This window comes from Leuciscus leuciscus (genome assembly GCF_965113295.1).
Source record: "Leuciscus leuciscus genome assembly, chromosome: 22".
In the NCBI taxonomy this organism is placed as follows: Eukaryota; Metazoa; Chordata; class Actinopteri; order Cypriniformes; family Leuciscidae; genus Leuciscus; species Leuciscus leuciscus.
Window position 1 is genome coordinate 30,693,478 of NC_138746.1, and position 19,594 is coordinate 30,713,071.

The 19,594-nt window shown below is 37.6% G+C and overlaps 1 protein-coding gene across 1 annotated transcript in view; it reads right to left on the minus strand.

Annotated features, from left to right (window-relative positions):
- Positions 1-18,890, minus strand: part of spred2b (sprouty related EVH1 domain containing 2b) — a 42,638-nt gene extending 23,748 nt beyond the window's left edge. Inside the window, exon 1 of the mRNA XM_082154639.1 lies at positions 18,424-18,890. Coding sequence (XP_082010765.1) covers positions 18,424-18,449 — 26 coding nt within the window. The 5' untranslated portion in view covers positions 18,450-18,890. The remainder of the gene's footprint in view (positions 1-18,423) is intronic.
- Between the last annotated feature and the right edge of the window lie 704 nt (positions 18,891-19,594).

Sequence of the window (19,594 nt, forward strand, 5' to 3'; positions counted from 1 at the left end):
TCATCTGCATAATCACGCAGAGCCCAAGCACAACCAAAACAATGTTCCTCCGCAAAATGCATGCAGTTTTTTTCTTTATCACTAGAGGGCAAAAAGTTGCATAGTGTACCTTTAATAAAATGAACTTGAACTATTTTTTTTTTGAAAGGGTATACGATTACCGCACGAGACCAACTCATTAATTTGTATGACTTTTAGGAGAAACATCTGAGACAAGGCTTATGCTTCAATGAAATATACTGAAAGAATAAAATGTTCATCTGGGATGTGAAGTCCCTTTGAAGAGCATCTAGAGTACGACAGGATCTACCAAACATGTCGTGGCACGCAGACCACAGCAGCCACATGAGCGGGTATTACCATCATCCATTTGTAATTATTATCCACAGAGACTACGTAGATGTGGCTCCTCTAGTGGAAAGAAATAGAGAAATGATGCTGTCTGTGGGATTAGAATTAATGAGGGAGGAAGTCCTGTGGGAGCAGCACCGTCTAATGTACTTACACTTTAGAGAGCCAGGCCAGGGGATTGTCTCTATGCCAGAGTCATTCAATATCAGCAGCTAATTAAAATCAAATCAAATGTAACTCCTCATAAAACTAGGTGTTTTTCATAATTGAACGAGCGGAGGGCTGGTGATTCCTCTCTAAGCTGCAGCTGTCGGTGCGATTCACACCACACGTCCTTCATGTGCCGCTGGGTGTCTGGGGCACTGGGTCCAAAGGGGGGGTGGGGGGGGGGTGTGTGTTTTGGTTTTAAATGTTAGTGTTATTATTTATATACTATTATAGTATTTATTAATATTTTGAATTAGTGGCTCTATTTTTTAATTTTCAGTTTAATTTTAAGCTCACCTTAAGTTTTAGTACGTTTGTTAGACCTGTGCTTTTGCCATTTTTATTAGTAAAAAAAAAACAAAAAAAAACTATTTAGATTTTTTAGATTTAAATCTATTTAAATTTCTTAGTATTTTTTTTCAGTTTTAGTCATTTAAGGTAATACTAAACTTGTTTATTTTTCCATTTAAGTTTAAGTTCCATCTAATATTTGTATTTTATGTATGTATGTATGTATGTATGTATATATATATATATATATATATATATATTAAGCTTTTATATGACAAATAAGCACATTCTCCCTTATTATTGTAATGCAAAACACACATAAAATTCTAATTTAAATGTAAAAATTATTATATTTTATTTTATGTTTTTATAGGGGGCTTAATTAACATGGAAATAATGACAATATATGGACCTTAATTTTTTGTTTTTTTGTTTAAGCAAAAGACAATTTATAATTTTGCAGATGAAATGCGACCTAGAAATGTAATGAAATGTACTAATTAAATCAAACAAATTACATATTTTGCACAATATTACATTTTTTATGAAAATGGGAAACTACCATGTCTGTTCTGCCAGAATGCCAGACAAATGATCCCAGTAGTCAATGTCAGTCAATTAGTTCACTGGTGGGTATCTTTGATTAAAAGCAATGCTAATATTACCGATAAGCTCTCTCACGACGGATCTAAAAGAGGACGCATGATAAAACCTGGATGTTAAATGCAGAAAGGCGAGTGAAAATGTCACTGAAGTATGTGTGAGTGTTTATGTCTGTGTGTGTGAGAGAGTGAGTCATTCTATCCATCTGTGATGTGGAAATTTACAAAAAAAAACCTCCTTTTTCCTCACTTTTCCCTCGTACAGTTTGAGAGATCGTACCCGTTTACTCTCCGGTGAGTGCAGGAGGGCACGAGAGGGTAAAGCGGAGATATATACATTACAAAAGCAAGAACTGATTGTCGATCGGAACATGCGCACTCATTTTTATGCTAAAGCATTACCTCTCAACACACAGAAATCTTCTCTTACATTTCGAACACACTCTTATTAGTCACTGAATGTAACGTCTGATTAAAATTAGAGACTGCCGTTTCCTTTCTGTGATGTCATTGTTGCTTCCTGTTGTTTATCTCCTTTGTGCTTCCAAGGACACTAGACATTTATAACAGATTTTTTTTTTTTTACTTTTTTTATATTTGGCATTTTAAGTCATCAACATATTTATATATAATTCCTTGCATTACATAGTCTTTCTTTACTTGATACAGACGAACAAAGACATCACAATCACGGTGGAATATTCATCATCACTGTATAAGGATTTTTCTGATTGTGAACAATGAAAAAAAAAAAAGTTTAACCTGGCTTTATCCAATACTCAAATATATGCAAATTAGCACATATTTAATTAAATATTGCCTAATTTGCATATTTAAACATTAAATTACAGAAAACTTGTAATACATTTTTTTTCTCATCTTAATGTAGGTAATCAACTGGGAAAGTTTCATGGTGATATCTGCTAGTTAAACATTTTACCCTATTCACCTGTAGTGTCTCGCCTTAAGACCCTTTTTACAGAGGAGGATTTCCCTTTCTATGCGAAGTAATTTAGGAATATAATTTAAAGCAAAAAATCCAGTCTGTTCCTCACGTGAAGCTTGGAGTGTGTTCGATCTTTCTTGAATAGAAAATATTTGTGTGATGATTTAAAACTTAAAAATAACAGCACTTTTACACTTTTATTCAACCAAGGCTTCTTAGCAAAACTCCAAAACACAGCCCAGCCGTCTAGTCGGCAGTCATTGCTGTAGTTTAACATTATTACGAGGACATAAAAGATCACAATCTCTACGAATCACTTGAAAAGTAGATCGTGGATGTCTTCAAGATCGATCCCGATATAAAATCATCAGATCGCACACTCCTAGAGTATCCCTGTAATCCATCTCACAAAAAAATTATGATTATAGGGGCAGATTGTCAATTAATACAGACTTATATTTGCGCTGTTCCACAATATGACCTCAAAATGAAGTAATGCAATATACATAAGAAAAGAAGAAATGTAATCTAACTGTGCAGAAATGTTGCCACAGACACGTTTTTCCAATGAACCTGGGTTAGGTTTGAAACAACACGAGGGTGAGTTAATGATGACAACATTTTCATTTCAGATGAAGGGTGTTATCAGACTGTTGTTTTTTTGTGTGTGTTTTTTTTTCTAAGATCAACAACTAGTCATTGAAACCAAACAAAACAAGAACGAAAACCACACAAATTTAGTCACGACAAAATTTCCATGACCCTGGAAACCCAAAATCCTGTATGACTCAAATGCTTCTGCAATCACTCCAGTCATCCAATGCAGTTGTTTTACCAGTGATAGTTAGCTGGTCATCTTTTCCAAGTAAATAACTGAGAATATTTAGCATTTCTCTTTAGCATGCTGGGACATCTACCATCTGGCTTCTCGGGGGGAAAATAGGGTCATAGAATTACAGGCATTTAACAGACATAATGTGAAGCGTGCGCATACACACACAAACACACACACACACAACAGAATGTACGAAGGCGGCGAAAGCCACGACTCCCTCTGCTCGCTGCCGTCCCAGGCTGGAAGGTGTCTCAGTTCGGCCTCTCTCCCATCTGTGCGCCAGTGGGCGTCAGGCCAGCGTCACACCCCGCCGTAACCAGCCAACAAACAACTCTCCCAGCGCCACACAGGTGACACTCCATCAACCGCAACACAACCATCCTTCCCATTCCAGATCCTTTCAAACGTGGCACACACGCTCATTCAACTGATATGGCCTTTTAGAAGGAATCATAATGGAGAGAAGAAGAAAAAAAATGGTAACACTTTATTTTAGTGTCATTGTTCCACATGTTGCATATGCGTAAATACATGCAGCTAACCCTAAACCTATGGTAAGTTCATGTATTAATACTCAGTACTTACATGTATAATTACACTGTAACAAGGACACTTTAAAATAAATAACCAAAAATAAATAAATAAGAAAAGCAACAACCCCCATCCGCTTTCGTCCTGCACTCACCCATGAACACAAGTGTCCGACTCGTATTGACTAACAACAAAAAAAGAAGTGAAGATGTGTGCAGATCAACCATGAGAAACTCACAGGGTAGCATGGCTCAATAAATACTGGTTCATCAAGACTCTATTTAGGGGGGTTCAAACCCTCCTGTTTTCAAAGATTTCCAGTGAATAATATCTTAAAGGGTTTTAAGGTTTCAACATTTTCTCACTCATGTTGTTCCAAACCCATGAGACTTTTGTTCATCTTCGATACACAAGTGAAGAGAATTTTAATGAAACCTGAGAGATTTCTGTCCCTCCATTGAACGTCCATGCAACCAAATCTTTGATGCTTCAAAAAGTTCATAAAGACAAATGGTAAACATAAACTCAACCATACATGCTTGACACATATAAGAACAAACTTATTTTTGTTCTTGAGGAAACTCAAACATGCAAGAACAAACCTCATTGGTTCTTGTGCTCTATGTTGATCAATGTGAATGTTTATATGTGAATAAAAGCCTATATTAAATCGGTTCATCATGTAAAGTGATTAGCCTATGTCTCCCAGAAGACTTGGATTAAACCGCTTAATTCATATGCATTACAACTTTTTGAAGCATGCAAATTTTGATTGTGTTGACATTGAGTTTTAGAAATCTCTCTCTTAAAATATCTTAATTTGTGTTTCGAATAATAAGTCTTATAGATTTGTAATGACATGAGGCTTTGGAGTAAATGGTGACAGAATTTTCTTTCTTTTTTTGAGAGAACTAACCCTTTAAATTTCATTCTGTTCCTCAAACAAAACTGTCATATCATGACTTCTGAAAATTAAATTTTTTTGATACTTTCATGGTGTGTTTTGTCTTTTTTTTAGAGCTTGACAGCAACTGTTCACTGTATGCTTTCATAGTATGGAAAATAGTAAAAGAAAGAAACTCAAACAGGTTTGGAACAAGATGTGGGTGAGTAAATGATGACAGAATGTTAATTTTAATGTAAACTAACATTATAAATGATCCTTTAACACAATAAATGGTCTTACATGGATTTTATTTAACTTCACAAAGGTTTCACAAGATTCCCCAGGTTGTCCACACAATCCTCCATTGCAGGAAGACTTGCCTCAAACTCACTTGTTTTATGGTCAGTCCAGTCAGACACACTAGTTCCACAGAAATGACACATTTCCCCTTGAGATGGAGGTGAGAAAAGGACAAACCTAAATGACCTTGACACAAAACAACAAAAAGTACAAATATATTTCCAAGCTACCCATATTAAAAGGTCATAGAAAGCCACTGGGATTCTTTAGGTGGCTTCCGAAGGGCCGGCAAAAACACCCATTCAGGGGTTCCTTGAAGACAAAAGGTCTACAAGTTCCAGTTTACAGAAGGAACAATGACTAAAGTTCTTGCAGAATTTCTGTGGCTGGGTATTTTAGTGTACGTGCAGGTCGTCAGGCCACAGAGGAACTGTCTGTGGTGAAGTCAGGAGAGAGAGTGACGGATAGACAGATGTCTCAACATAGTTTAGTCTATTTGATTACAATCAGGGGCACCGGCGGTACAATAGGGCACAATGGTTTCCGTACAATGCGGATTTGTCCACGTTCTCTAGGCTTTAAATGATATGTCGCCACCTCTTCCCAGAGTCTCAATGAGATCAACAATGGACGACTCAGGGAATTATGACAGCATGGCCACAAATTAATTCAATCCGCAATCTTCTCCAGTGAGTGCCAAATATAGGGTGGTCGTATCCGCGTGAGCTGCTGGAAACATTATTCCCAAATATTCCCAAAATAACAGAGACTGATGAAGGGTACTACCCCATCCATAACGCCTGTGCTTCCGAGAATGTTTATAACTCAAACAGACAACTTCTTCCTTTCCTTAAACCAATTTAAACTCCTTTAACCAGTTGTTTAATTCAAACAAATCAGACAAAAGCGGATCCAAAAACACTGTGCATATACACAACTACACAATTTGTGTGTTTGTTTTTGGCTGCCACAAAGGCCTGCTGGATGTTTGCCATTTAGATACTGTGCATTTCAAGACTGAACACCATAAACACAGAGCTTTTGTCAACCATTTCTATTTCTCAGATAATTTCATTAATATCGTCGAACACGAACAGTCGATAAACTGACAACATCGAGTTCACATTCTATATTAATGTGCCAATACAGTAAACACATTACTTGGTGGAAGAATAGTTTACTATTATTATTCATTAAATATTATACTAATTAACCATTGGTGTCTCTTATGATATTATGTACATAAAAACAATAAGGCAGTCAAGTCTGTGTGTATTACCCTTACCCATGTTAAAAATTCACATACGCAAGGCTTGATGGTTTATTATTCAACAGCCAAAATCTCTTGTGCTAATCTGATTCATAATACCAAACATTCTTCAGCCTGTGACTGACACTAGAGGTGGGGGACAGAGATTGATTCGCAAATGCATCACGATTCTCTTTCAAATTATTCTACGTCGATCCACAAACAATTATAACTGAAATTTCCAATTAATTTTTTATATTTCAGGGTATTGCAAAGCTATAAAGGATAAAACATTAATAAGTGGCATACATAATTACAACGCTGCAAAATCGTTACAGCATCATCATAAAGAAAACCAACCAATGAACTCATTACACATCGCAAGACATAGTTCATCAAATAAAACATCACTTTAAAAGTTGATCATGCTCATCATGCATATCCATTAACAATCCACATTAACGATCAAGCTTAAGGCGGCTCTGATGCGGCACTTCATCTACACAGAATGAGCTTCCTTTGGTTTTATTACAGCCGCTTATTCGATTCCTATTGGCCAGTCAGCACAGACATATTTCAGTATGGCGTTTACATCGAATCTTCATACACCATGATCAGCTCACCACAAATTTGCATCCCTGCACTGTTGCTGAAAAACCGAGATGCACTGAGAATCAGATTGTGATCGAAATCGTGCGGACGCCACATGGACCCCACAACCGCCACCTTTGCAATCCAAAGCAGCGCCTTTCGTTTTAAACCTGCAAAGATACGGCAGCACTGACAGACAAACACAGAGCAGAACGCCACTTGACAACAGAACGATCTGGAAAAACCTGCCTGGACCGGGCTTACCGGCTGCTCTCCGTCATCTCTGTGTGTCTAGCGGCGGCGCGGCTCACGGCATCGGCGGGGCGAGCGCTCAGAAGGACGGGGACCGAGCATGTCTGCGTCCAGAAAGCTCCAGCCTCCTCTTCACACACTGTATGATTCAGTCTCCTTGACAAACACTCGGAGAGCTGGAGTATGAGTCATCCACAAGCAGCCATTTCTGCCTTGAGCCGGCGGCCTACAGCACAGCTTTCTCTCTCTCTCTCGCAGTCTAACGTGCAGAGAATATAATCTCCGAGCAGCGTAAGCTCCAACTCGCCTACACCTCCAGCTAAAGCTACGACCAACAACACCCACACATGCACAGGGTGTGGGCTCAACCGAACATGAACCAGTGCAGTTGGTTACTGTGCCCCTCTACATCAAACAACACACCTACACGCACGCAACGCAACGCACACGAGAGCTGACTTGGAGCCTATACGCTGTGTAAACACCTACATCTTAACCATCAATCACTGGTGCGAACAGGAGAGCTGGTCCTGGTCGTTTGAGTGTTTGAGAAGAGAGAGAGAACGATGATGGCTGTTAATAGAGAAAGATGCTTTCTGAAGGCAGATGGTGTAGTTTTGGCATCTACTAGCAAAGGCTAAACCTTGACCCACTGGTTTCTCCATCGGAGGCCTTTCAGAAGTAGACATGTTTTATGCCTAAAAATGTTTTTGCAAGCAACTTGTACACCGAAAATATGTCATTTACTTTCAGGGGATCTTGCAGCATCTGAGCACATTTAGATAAATGGGATGTTTCACCAAAAAAATGAAAGTTCTGTCATCATTTAATCACCAGTGGGAGTCAATGGTCAACCAAAACTGTTTGGTTACCAACATTCTTCACGATAATGACAGAATATAATTTTTTTTTGACTGAACAGTCCCTTTAGGCATTGCATTGTGCCATTTTAGTTCCACACCACCATCTCTCCATGGCTGGATTTATTTGATAAAGTACAGCAAAAAACGTAATATTATGAAATATTATCACAATTTAAAATAACTTTACTATTTGAATGGAGGTTCAAATGTAATTTATTCTTGTGACACAAAGCTGAATATTCAGCATCATTACTCCAGTCTTCAGTGTCACATGATCCTTCAGAAATCATTCTAATAAGCTGATTTGCTGCTCAAGAAACATTATTATTATCATAGTTGAAATCAGTTGTGCTAATCAATACTTCTATGGAAAAAGCTAAATAAATATAAATATATAAAGTAGATCTAAAAAAATAAATGTATCTTAAATACATATATAAAACAGGAAAACAAAGGCCGGATGCCAGTCACCACCTCTTTCTATAAAGCAATATTTATTTATTTTTGCTGAAATTATTATGAATACAAATGATTTAATGAAAAGATGATAATAGATACATGTGGAATCTCACATATGAAATGCACTCCAACCAGTTTGGCCAGATACTGTTGCCATGTCATCAACATTTACATCTTTTAAAGGCATACGCAGCACGTCTGAGCTTCAGCAAGAACCAATGAGCTTTGTTCAGGCAAGTACAGTTTAGCTTCTTTTCATGTTCACTGATTAATGTTTATATGTGAATAAAAGCCTAAATTAAATCTGTTCATCATATAAAGCGATCAAGTCTCTTCAGAAAATTTGGACTAAACTGCTCAATTCATACGGATTAGTTTTACGATCTCTTTATTAACTTTTTGAAGCGTCAGAGTGGTAGTTGCGTAGCTGTCAATGGAGGGACAGAAAGTTCTCAGATCTCATCAAAAAGATCTTGATTTGTGTTTTGAAGATGAACGAAAGTCTTACGGGTTTGGAACAACAGTAAATGATGACAGAATTTAAAATTTTGGGTGAACTATCCCTTTAAGACTCATAGACTTTGTCTATTTGTCTGCATTTTTCCCCTTTGCATGTAAAGAGGAAAAACAAAACCTTGCAGGCACCAAATTGCATCATGGTTCTGTACCAGAGCAGAATTTGGACAGGAATACAGGACACCCTCGCTACTGAGTCCAGTGGTGCAGCGGACATTCAGTAGACATGTGAACACATGACATTTATCACATGAGTGTTGCAAGTTCAGTCAGTAGAGTGTCTCTCTCTCTCTCCCTCTCTCTCTCTCAAACACGTGAATTCTGGGGGATGGGACACAATCATTTTGCCAAATCTATCAGCTACAGTGTGCTCTGCTTATGAATATCTCAATTCCAGCTCAATTTGCTTAAATTAATATTAGAAAAAAAAGGTACAAAAAACCCAAACAACAAGTGTTTACCTAGTATATGCATTCATGCATTAAAGTGACTTTATCAGGTGTGAGGGGTGTACATGGGTCCTACCTTATGTGGCTTATTGTTTTTATAAAATTGTGATAAAAGACACAAACGTTAAATAAATGGTTTCATTTTATTAAAGACGCCATGAAATCAAAATTGACCCTAGTTACTTGATTAATACATGTTTACGACCTTATTTTGCCATAGCGAAACTCTAAAGATAGGACTTTTCACATCTCTGACAGCTTATGATACTTAAGTGAAAAAGAGGTGTCTGATTTGACATTAGTGACAATTAGTTTGAGTATCTGTGAGCGTGAATGAGATTTAAAGAAAACTGAGGGAAAGCTTTTCGGTGATTAATGACTCATGATGCTTTTTTATGTTTTCCATTTCCTTTAGTGTGTAATGTATCTGCGCATGTATAAGATCTGAAAGTTACAAAGCTCATAGTCTATCACACACGAGGGATTTATTCTATCTAACAGAGAACACTGATCCAGGCCCGCCATCCACGTCACAAAGTGAAATATTAGCATGATGCCCACCAAAGGCATACGCAAAGAAAGCTGAGGTTGGAGTGAATCATATGTTTTTTAAACTGTATGTTATGTAGTCACTAAAGGACATGAAGTTGCTACAGTGAAGAAGACAGATTACACAGTTATTACATCATATCTGAAAGGGTCAGAGAGCTACAAAAGACGATTTTATATTGTGATCGATCTTGAAGACATCCACGATCTACTTTTCAAGCGAATCGTAGTGATTGTAATTTTTTATGTCCTCGTAATAATGTTAAAATACAGTGACTGTCTACTAGATGGCTGTGCTGACTGGCCAAATTACATCATGTGACTCTATCATGTGTCTTTCATGCGTGGTGAAATCGGATGCGTATCATTATATTAGATCCATGCATTCGGTCTTAAAGCCTGATGCAAATACCTCCTGCTGTCTGCGTCAATAAATTTAAACAAAAGAAAAGGCAAATCACTCACTGCTCTTGACTCTTGAGTAGTTTTAATAAGAATTAATGTATATTTAATTTATACAGTGAAGAGTATGCAGTGTTTTTAAGTTTTAATCAGGGTTTAAATTACTGTTTTAACAACTGATTGCTTAATGCAATTCTGTGTTTTAAATTGTGCAAATAGATCCAGTCTGGATATTCTCCATAGTACAACTTAAATTTGGGAAGATGGCGTGGATTGTGATTGTTTGTTATAGGATCTTAAATTGATGTGGAATTTTTGGGAAGATCGCCCGCCACTAGTTTCCAAATACAACAACATAATCAACCGTTTGTGACACACTCTTGAGGTGTTTGGCCAATCACAATGCACTGGACCAGCTGGCCAATCAGATCGAGGGGCTTTGTAGAAACAGGAGCTCAATCAGAGCGTTTCAGACAGATCGGGAATGAGAGGTGCCGCAAAAATGTGCAGTGTGCGAAAATAATTTGTGTTTTGAACATTAAAGCACCTTTATCTATTATAGTACACCCAATAAACAAAATATTGACCTTTAAAAATACTATATTTTCATATGGCCCCTTTAAATTTAAGTGTGTTCCTCACACAAAGAGCTCAGAGTCATTTCGTTTAACCGCCCCCCACTGAACGAGAAATCTGGCACACATAAAAGTAAACAAACAAAAAACCTGAGCAAGTCATGAAAAACCGATATTTAAATGTGGGGCAGAGTGGTTTCCACCCTTTTTGGCAGGTGGGTTAAACAGTTGCACCACACCTGATAAGGGTAAGGGCAGAGAGTGTTACTTTCTGAGATAAGGTCTGTGTAACCCTGCCCGGCCCGACTCTATAAGAGACAGAGAAGGGGAAACACAAGACTCTCTTTTTAAAAGCAAGTCTATTTTGTCATGCATTACAATGAATGAACTTTAATGTTGAAAAGGCATTAAATGACAAAGTTATGTGCAAATTCTGTGCTCACGGCACAGACACTACAGGCTTAAGTTTATTATTACTAATGTAAATTTCTAATAAGCTCAAAATGGTTATCCCAACATTAGATCAATGACTGGTCCATTGTCATGAACTGATATTGATCCACGTGTCAAAAGCAGAACTATTATCAACTTGACATTGTGTCTAAAAAACACAAAGCTCATGAAGCAAGACATCACACACACAGGAGCCAGAAACAGCCATCTGACACATATTTATACAATACTCTTCAAAGATTTGGGGTAAGTACATTTTCTAATTAAGTTAATACTTTTATTCAGCAAGGACATATTAAATCTATCAAAAGTAACAGTAAAGACATTTCCAATAAATGCTGTTCTCTTGAATCCTGAAATAAAAAAATAAAAAAATGCATGATGGTTTCCACAAAAATATCAGGCCTAACTGTTTCCCACATTGATAATAATAAGAAATGTTTCTTGAGCAGCAAATTAACATATTATAATGATTTCTGAAGGATCATGTGACACTGAAGACTGGAGTAATGATCACAGGAATACATTACATTATTCAAATTAAAATATTACTGTTTGTAGTGTATTGTGATCAAATAAATGCAGCCTTGTTGAGCAATAAGACATTTCTCTCAAAAAAGTCTTCAGTCAGAGTCCAAACTTTCCAACGGTAGTGTCTGTGTGAATGTGGCGAGAAGATAAAAAGGAAAAATCTTTTAAACATCCAGTTTTAAAGCGCATGTACCAGAAATGTACCCTTCATCCATGTTCCCCTACCCTTTTTATTTGAAACACCTTTACACCATTTTGAGCAAAGGTTTTGATTAGCAATGGCAAGTGGTATAACTGTCAAGTATGTGGTATAAACCAAGTAAAATAGCATTATCTTACCCCTACACATCTATATGATGAGTGTAAACATTTCAAATGTTTTGAAAATGTTTATATCATAATGTTCAAGTAAAAACTGCTTTACAAATATCATTAACTTCCGAATCTAATGGTCATAACATTTGACAACCTGAAATAACCTTGATAACAAGGACTGATATTTAAAAAATATATATAATTAAAATATAGCTTCAGAGGGTATTTCAAGGTCTTTTGTGTGAAGAAAAAACAACTTCCTGAATTACACACACACACACACACACACACACACACACACGCACGTCTAGTTCACGATCTTTGTGGGAACTCTCCATGGACGTAATGGTTTTTATAGTGTACAAACAAGCGGCAACATTCTAATCTGAAAAATGAAGCCTACCCGGAAGTGCGAAAAACTGCAATACATCCAAAATCCGCTAGGGGAAGGTCCCAAAAGGGAGCAAATGTCCATACACCCCCCATGTTAAAATGTCCGTTTTCACAGCATAAATTCATGTTTTTACAGGTTGGTCCCATGGACTTTTATTGTATTTTTCGATAGGTTCCGAGTGCCTGACAACTGTGAGGGGGGTGAATTTTTTTCTAACTCGTTAGTTTAGATCGTATTTAGATATAAAATGTATGACAAATAAGGGCGCGATTGACAGCTTGATTGACAGCTGACAACGAGCATAGGCTGCGCCGAGTGGAATTCCTGAAATTTGACGTCTCGGCCATGATCTGACACAACACATCATACCTGTAAGTTATCCTTTCTGAACATTTGTATTGAAATATGGCGCCGCCCATACCCCCCATAAACGGCCTCAAAACCGTTCTTCAGAAGTCTATGGGTGACGTCACAGACGCTTTGTCCATATTTTTTACAGTCTATGTGTACAAACTGTATATTCTCTCCCCTTACACTAACCCTACCCATCACACAAAACTTTCTGCATGTTTACATTTTCAAAAAACATAATTCTGTATGTTTCATGAGCTTGTTTCCCGACAGTGACACGAGTCCCCATGAGTCAGTTTGCATTCAGGTTGAAGACCCCACCTGGATAGAAAACACACACACACACACACGACTAAACTTGACACCTAAAACATATGGTTACAAGCAGAATAAAGTGCTATTCAGCCATAGATCAGTGTCATATCAACTACATCCTCAACCTGAGAAGGGGGAAAACCAACCCTTAAGGCCAGAAAGGACACAAAGAGAGCTAAATAATGGTGGCAAGTAATACCAAAGCTATTGTTCATGTCCAGGTGTCCCGTTGCGTTTGATATTCAATTCAGTCTGAATCCTGATTTAGAGTTAACAAACTTGGAGCACTGGGGCTCAGATTGGGCCCTGACATTTGGCCGCTTCTTTCTGCTGGCTTGGGAACGTGTTGGCAAAAAGTCTCCTCGTTATCATGCTTTACTATTGAATGACCAGTCACTGGGCTGCGGAAGCACACTGGATGAAAGAGCTTGTGCAGTCGACTGGACTTCCAGTGGACATATGCGCATTTCCATATGAGAGCACTGAATTTCACAAGACCTCATTTGGCTCTGCAATGCTTTTCGGGAGGGGGGAAGGGATGGGCTGATTGAATGAAAAAGAACAACAGGTTCAATAAAGCGCAGATAATGGCTTCCTGTCTGGGCCGTGACAGAAGAGCTATCTGTGTTCCCTTCTCAGCAGGACCACAGAGGGGTGAGAAGCTGACAACGCTCTCATTCTCCGGAGGACTGGGAGCTATGTTTGGACAGGCCGCTTTACAACAGCAAGAGTGGCCTTCACAAACAAACCATCACATTTTACTACTTGGCTTGACCAAGAAAACCTTTAAGGAAACAATCAAATAAAAAATTAACAGCCTGGAAGATTGGGCAGGAGCATTTGGCCCTTGCGTCTTTTCCACAGGATGTAAAACACATTCATAAGAAGCGCAGGACGTCTGATAGTGGGGAATAAGAAAAGCACTTCTTGAAATCTGAAATGGAAGTAAACGCCAACTGTAAATCTGGAATTCTCCACTTTTCCATGATAGTTTGACAATGGTATCTAAATGGACATAAGGCTGCATATTATTGAAGAAAAACTTTAATACCTTTTTTTGAATAATGTGATATGCACTTCAATATTGCTTTAAGTGTATAAAAACAATTTAAATATATTTAATATACATACGTTTCACATTCTTGTGTTCGGCTTGTTGATTGTCTCACATGTCATTGGACAAACGCTTCCATCTGGACCTTAAAACATTAACTTTTCGGAAGTATTAAAATAAGTTATTGCAGTTCATTTGCGATATTTTCCGATATCTCGCAGCCCTAATATTTACTAAAAGAGCCATTATTATGACCTCTGTTACTGTATTGTTGCTCAATCATATATTTAGAGTCTTAAGGAGGACAAAAACTCACTTAACTTATGCAGATATGTGAAGCACAGCCTTGCCAGCTTCGATATTCATTTATTGGTTACATAACCTGAGCATGACTCTCACTAAGGAAGGACCAAAACTGAAGTATAGTGCATTTCGTGGACCTTGACTTGTGTTAACTTGTCTCTTTTTTTATTATGATCTTGTAATGTAGTGCAAGATGTGAAAAAATGTGAATGTGACTGAGATCATCGCAGGTTTCAAACATAATAATAACGATGAACAGGAATGTTTAAGGACTTTTGTTGCATTCAAACAAAACACATTTTTGCGTATTTACTCACAGAATATGAATTCAAAAGCTCAGCACATAAGTACATAAGCATCCCATTAACGATATATAAATATATAAATACACTTGAGGTCAAAGTAGCATAACAGTCAATCCTCGGTTTATTACACTTCAAAAAACACAAACCGATCAGAATATAAGCAGATTTAAGTAAAGCTCTTTTTTTTTCCCGGACAAAAGCCAGGAAAAGCAATACAGTCCAACATCCTCTTAAAGGGAATTAAATGGCTAACATAACCAATATTAAATCAAATTAAAATGAAAGAGAGACATAAGGCTGTAAAACCGCTGAGCTTGCTAGTGTAACATTGAGGACTCATCATTTTAAGACATTACGGTTAATTATTGCTGCAGATCAAGCGAGCATATCAAAAATATCAGAAAGGTTGGGAAAAGAAGGAGCTAAGTGCTGTCATCATGATTTTTATTTTCAAAAATTTTGTAAAACATCTAACAATATTGTAATCTTGACCATGTAAGAAAGAATATGCATTGACGCGTAGCTTTGAGGATAATCATACACTGACATACATAGAGTAATACTTTAGTTTACGGCACACACAGTCTGTGCCGAGGCTGTTCGTATGAGTCAGAGTGAAAATGAGGATCTGAAATCGATTTTTCCTGCAATCCTGCAGGGGATTGGGAATGGTTGGGGACCGGGTGACCTTTTCTCAAAGTCATTTTGCACTGTTGTCTTCTACAGGCCGAGTCAAACGTTAGTTTGGGAACATTTTTACAGAGATCAATACGATTGGTCTGCCTGTGTTTGTGTGTTTGAGTGCTGTGTCACATTCATCCTACTGGGTAACAAGCTCCTCAACCTGCTAGTCCCTAAATAACATCGTAGACGAGTATATAATGTGCAAACTTACAATCAAATTTATTAAAGAATTGGGTAACACTTTATTTTACAGTGTTACATGTAATTACTGCAATAATAACAGTAAATGATGCATGATCGCATGCAACTTCCCTTAAACCAAACCCTAAAGCAATGTTTTAATTAATATTACCATAAATTTATAATTATACTGTAACAAGGACACATTAAAATAAAGAATTACACTTTATTTTGAGGTGTCATTGTTACGGTGTAATTATATATTTAAGTACTGAGAAATATGAATTAACAACATGTGCTTAATAATGGGTTAGGCTAGGGTTTGGTTGAGGGTTAGTTGCATGTAATCAACTATGCATAATTTACTGTTATTACTATGGTAAGTAGCTACATGCAACAAACAAGGACACTAAAATATAAAGTGTTACCAGACAAAGTGTAACGAAAAATTGTTTGGTATAATGAAACGTATTGTGTGCATAGTGTAATGCAAACATCTTTTGCTGCTATTAAGGTGGGATGCGAGCGAGGTTAGGGACGGGTTTTGTGGCCTGGGTTATGGGTGGGTTAGGGTTAGGTTATGGGTTTTTTAAATAGATAAGTACAACCTAAAACATTTGATCAATTTATTGGTTTACATGTTAGAACATAATACTTAAAGACATTTAAAGTGATTCCCATTGTAGTGAGTAGCAGGAACTATGATTACCACAGTAACTTTGGTAAGGTAACTTATATAACCTGACCTTAACTACCAATGTAAGCAACCTCAGTTAGTTTAACCCACCTGCATATTTAATATTGATGAACGTTAATAAACATTTAACATAGTAACAAGCCTTGAAATAATGGTATTTTGGAGGAATATGGTTACTGTTGTCCAGCGTAATGTGTAATAACAGGACAGTAATTAATGCGCAAGTAAGCTTGGTTTTCATTTGGTAACTCAGCTTTTAGTTGCACCTGCCTGTTTATGTATTACGTACACATACACTATTTACAAAAAGTTATTTTAAGGCGAGACACTACAGGCAAAAAATACAGTTTTTTCATGCATCTGTTAATTTTGAGATTTTTGGGGGGCTTTTTGGCTGTTCATAAAGTTTTTTTTTCAGACTAGTTACAATAACACATCCAAAATACACTTTTAAATGTATCTTTTATAGCACTTTATCTATCTGTAAAGGCCGAGTTCAGCAGCACATTCTCCAAACTTTACAGTTTTATTCCTGTCTATACTCTGAAGGGTCTGAAATTGGCGATTTTTTTTCTTTTTTTTCTGCCTGTTGACAGTGTTTTCTGATTTATGGAGTGATAAAAAGAGATATCCAAATTAAATCCCCTGTCAAAAAAACCTGACTATTATGTCAAAAAAAAAAAAAAAAAAAAAAGAATTCTGAACCTGACATCCTCCAATGTTCCGATTTTTTGTCATCTAAAAATGTAAGCAACTTAGTGCATATGTAATTAGACACTGCCTCATTTGCATATTTAAACATTTCGGGAAACGTGTGATACAAACAATGTTTGCAATTCCTAATGCAAGCAATCAACCAGGGAAGTATGCTGATGTGTATTAGTATTGTTTACCCTCTTCTATCCTCCCGGGGTGTGTTGCCTCGCCTTGATCGTGTGTTTTCGACGCACGCCGATCGCGCTTATCGCTGGAGCGATCTCCGCAGTCATGAATGGAGCGGCTGAAGGTTACAGCTTTTATGAATGAGTGCAAACAACAACTCCTCTGCCCTTCGCCCTTCCGTTTGACAAGCGCTGGCAGACTGACTCCAATTCATCCGTGAGGCCACTATTGTTAACGTGTGACAGCAATTCTGTCACGGAAGGGCAGAATATTAGGAAATGCAGCTGAAGACATGACATATAATGCAAGGCCTATTAGAGCCAACCGTCGAGTCGGTGAAAAACAAACAAATAGCGCGTGGAGGCGAAGAAACGAGAAAATATGTCGGCCAACCATTACATTAAAAACCTCTGGCCTGTCATATTATTAAGAGGTTAAACGAGGTAAATGAACATTCTTGAGTTATGATAGTTCAAGCACATTGTTTACAGGCCCCAGTGTAAGTGACTGAACAGCCCGAGCAGCAAACCTGCCTCACATATAACGCACTGTCACCGAGCCAACAAAGTCAAATGGTGTTTTTATGAATGAAGCACTGTATGCAAATGAGAGCGATTCAAAGCGCCTGAGAAGAAAACAAATGGCGGATATATCCGACCACTGCAACTGACTTTCCAGAACATAAAACCACTTCGGTTTTTATGACTATAGTCAATATTTAAACGCGCTCAATTGTTCAAAAAACAAACAAACAAAATGGCTCTGCTGCGCTAAGCAACGTGAGGCGTGCAAATACACATAGGAATGTTTAAGGAAGGGCCTTTTAAAACATCAAATCCCTTTACCAAATATTTCCGATCCACCCCTACTCCATCTCCCCCCTCCCTCCTTCAGACTATCAGTGGGAGAGGGCCCGATCCCCCTTTCCACTGGCAATACCACTCAACATTTCAACGTAAAATAGTTTACCAAACTTTTACAGCACCATCCTCAGATGCTTCGCTGACTTACTGTAACCATTAAAGATGTGACATGAGAACAAACGTCCAGAACAAAGACAAACCCTACATAAAAAAAAAAAAGACATTTCTTTCCAGGTACTTACTCGTTTGAGTGTGTTTCTTCAATCATTTTTCTTGTTTCACCTACAAAAAAATCCCACAATGGGTGCACTCTGTTCGTTCGTCATTTTTTATCCCACTCTTTTCCAAATAATCCCTCACATTTCGTTCGTCTAAAGTGTCTTCTTGTTGCTCTCTCTCCTCTCCTCGTCTCCGTCTTGATGGGTTTTTTTCTTTTTCTCTCTCTCTCTCTCTCTATTTTTTTTTTTTTTTTTTTCACTGGATCTAACCAGTTGCTGATGAAAACCTTGGAGGATCTCGGACTAAAGAGACCTAAATCAGATCTCCCCGAATAATTTCCCAGAGTTTTGAGTGCTAGAGTGTATTCCCGAAAATCCCTTAGATGAAAATGCGTTGATGTTGCTGAGGGTGGCCCCGACGAGCCCCATCTCTGATTACTCCATGTTGGATTATTGTGCAGCAACAGCGCGAGCCCAGCGCGAGCACCAGCAGCAGCGCGAGGGGGAGGGGGGAGAGACCGGAAGCGATGACGTCACACTGCAGGCCGAGCGCCTTTCAAATCAGTGGGATTCGTTTTACGGATCGAAGAACGTGGAAGAACGTCTGACTGGAGCCGAGATCACGATAGCAAACAACTTAAAGGGATAGCATCATTTACACCCCTTATATTTGTTCCAAGCCTGTTTTGAGGTTCTTTCTTCTGCTGAACACAAAAGAAGATATTTCGAAGAATGTTGCTAACCAGAAAGTTGACGGTAGCCATAGTAGGAAAACAATACTATGGAAGAAATCAATGGCTACAAAATATCTTCGTTTGTGTTCAACAGAAGAAAGAAACTCATACAGGTTTGGACAAAATCGAAGGAGAGTAAATTACAGAATTTTCATTTTTTGGCGAACTATCCCTTTAAAGAAAAGTTATGCTTATGGATTTATGTCACATTCATACATAAGAAACTGAGCTTTAATTAATCTCTGATGTTTTCTGCAAAAACAAAACAACTCTATATTGCCCTTTTTTTTATGTATCTTTCATGCAATCATGGTTTTAGATCTATTGAATAGATGTTACATCCATGATTTTGCTGTGATAATAAAAGTTTATTTAGCATTAAGGAGCCAGAAACAATGTCTAGTTTTATTGATTTTAGAATTATACGGCTAAATTAATAATTGTCCTCTGGTCATGTGACT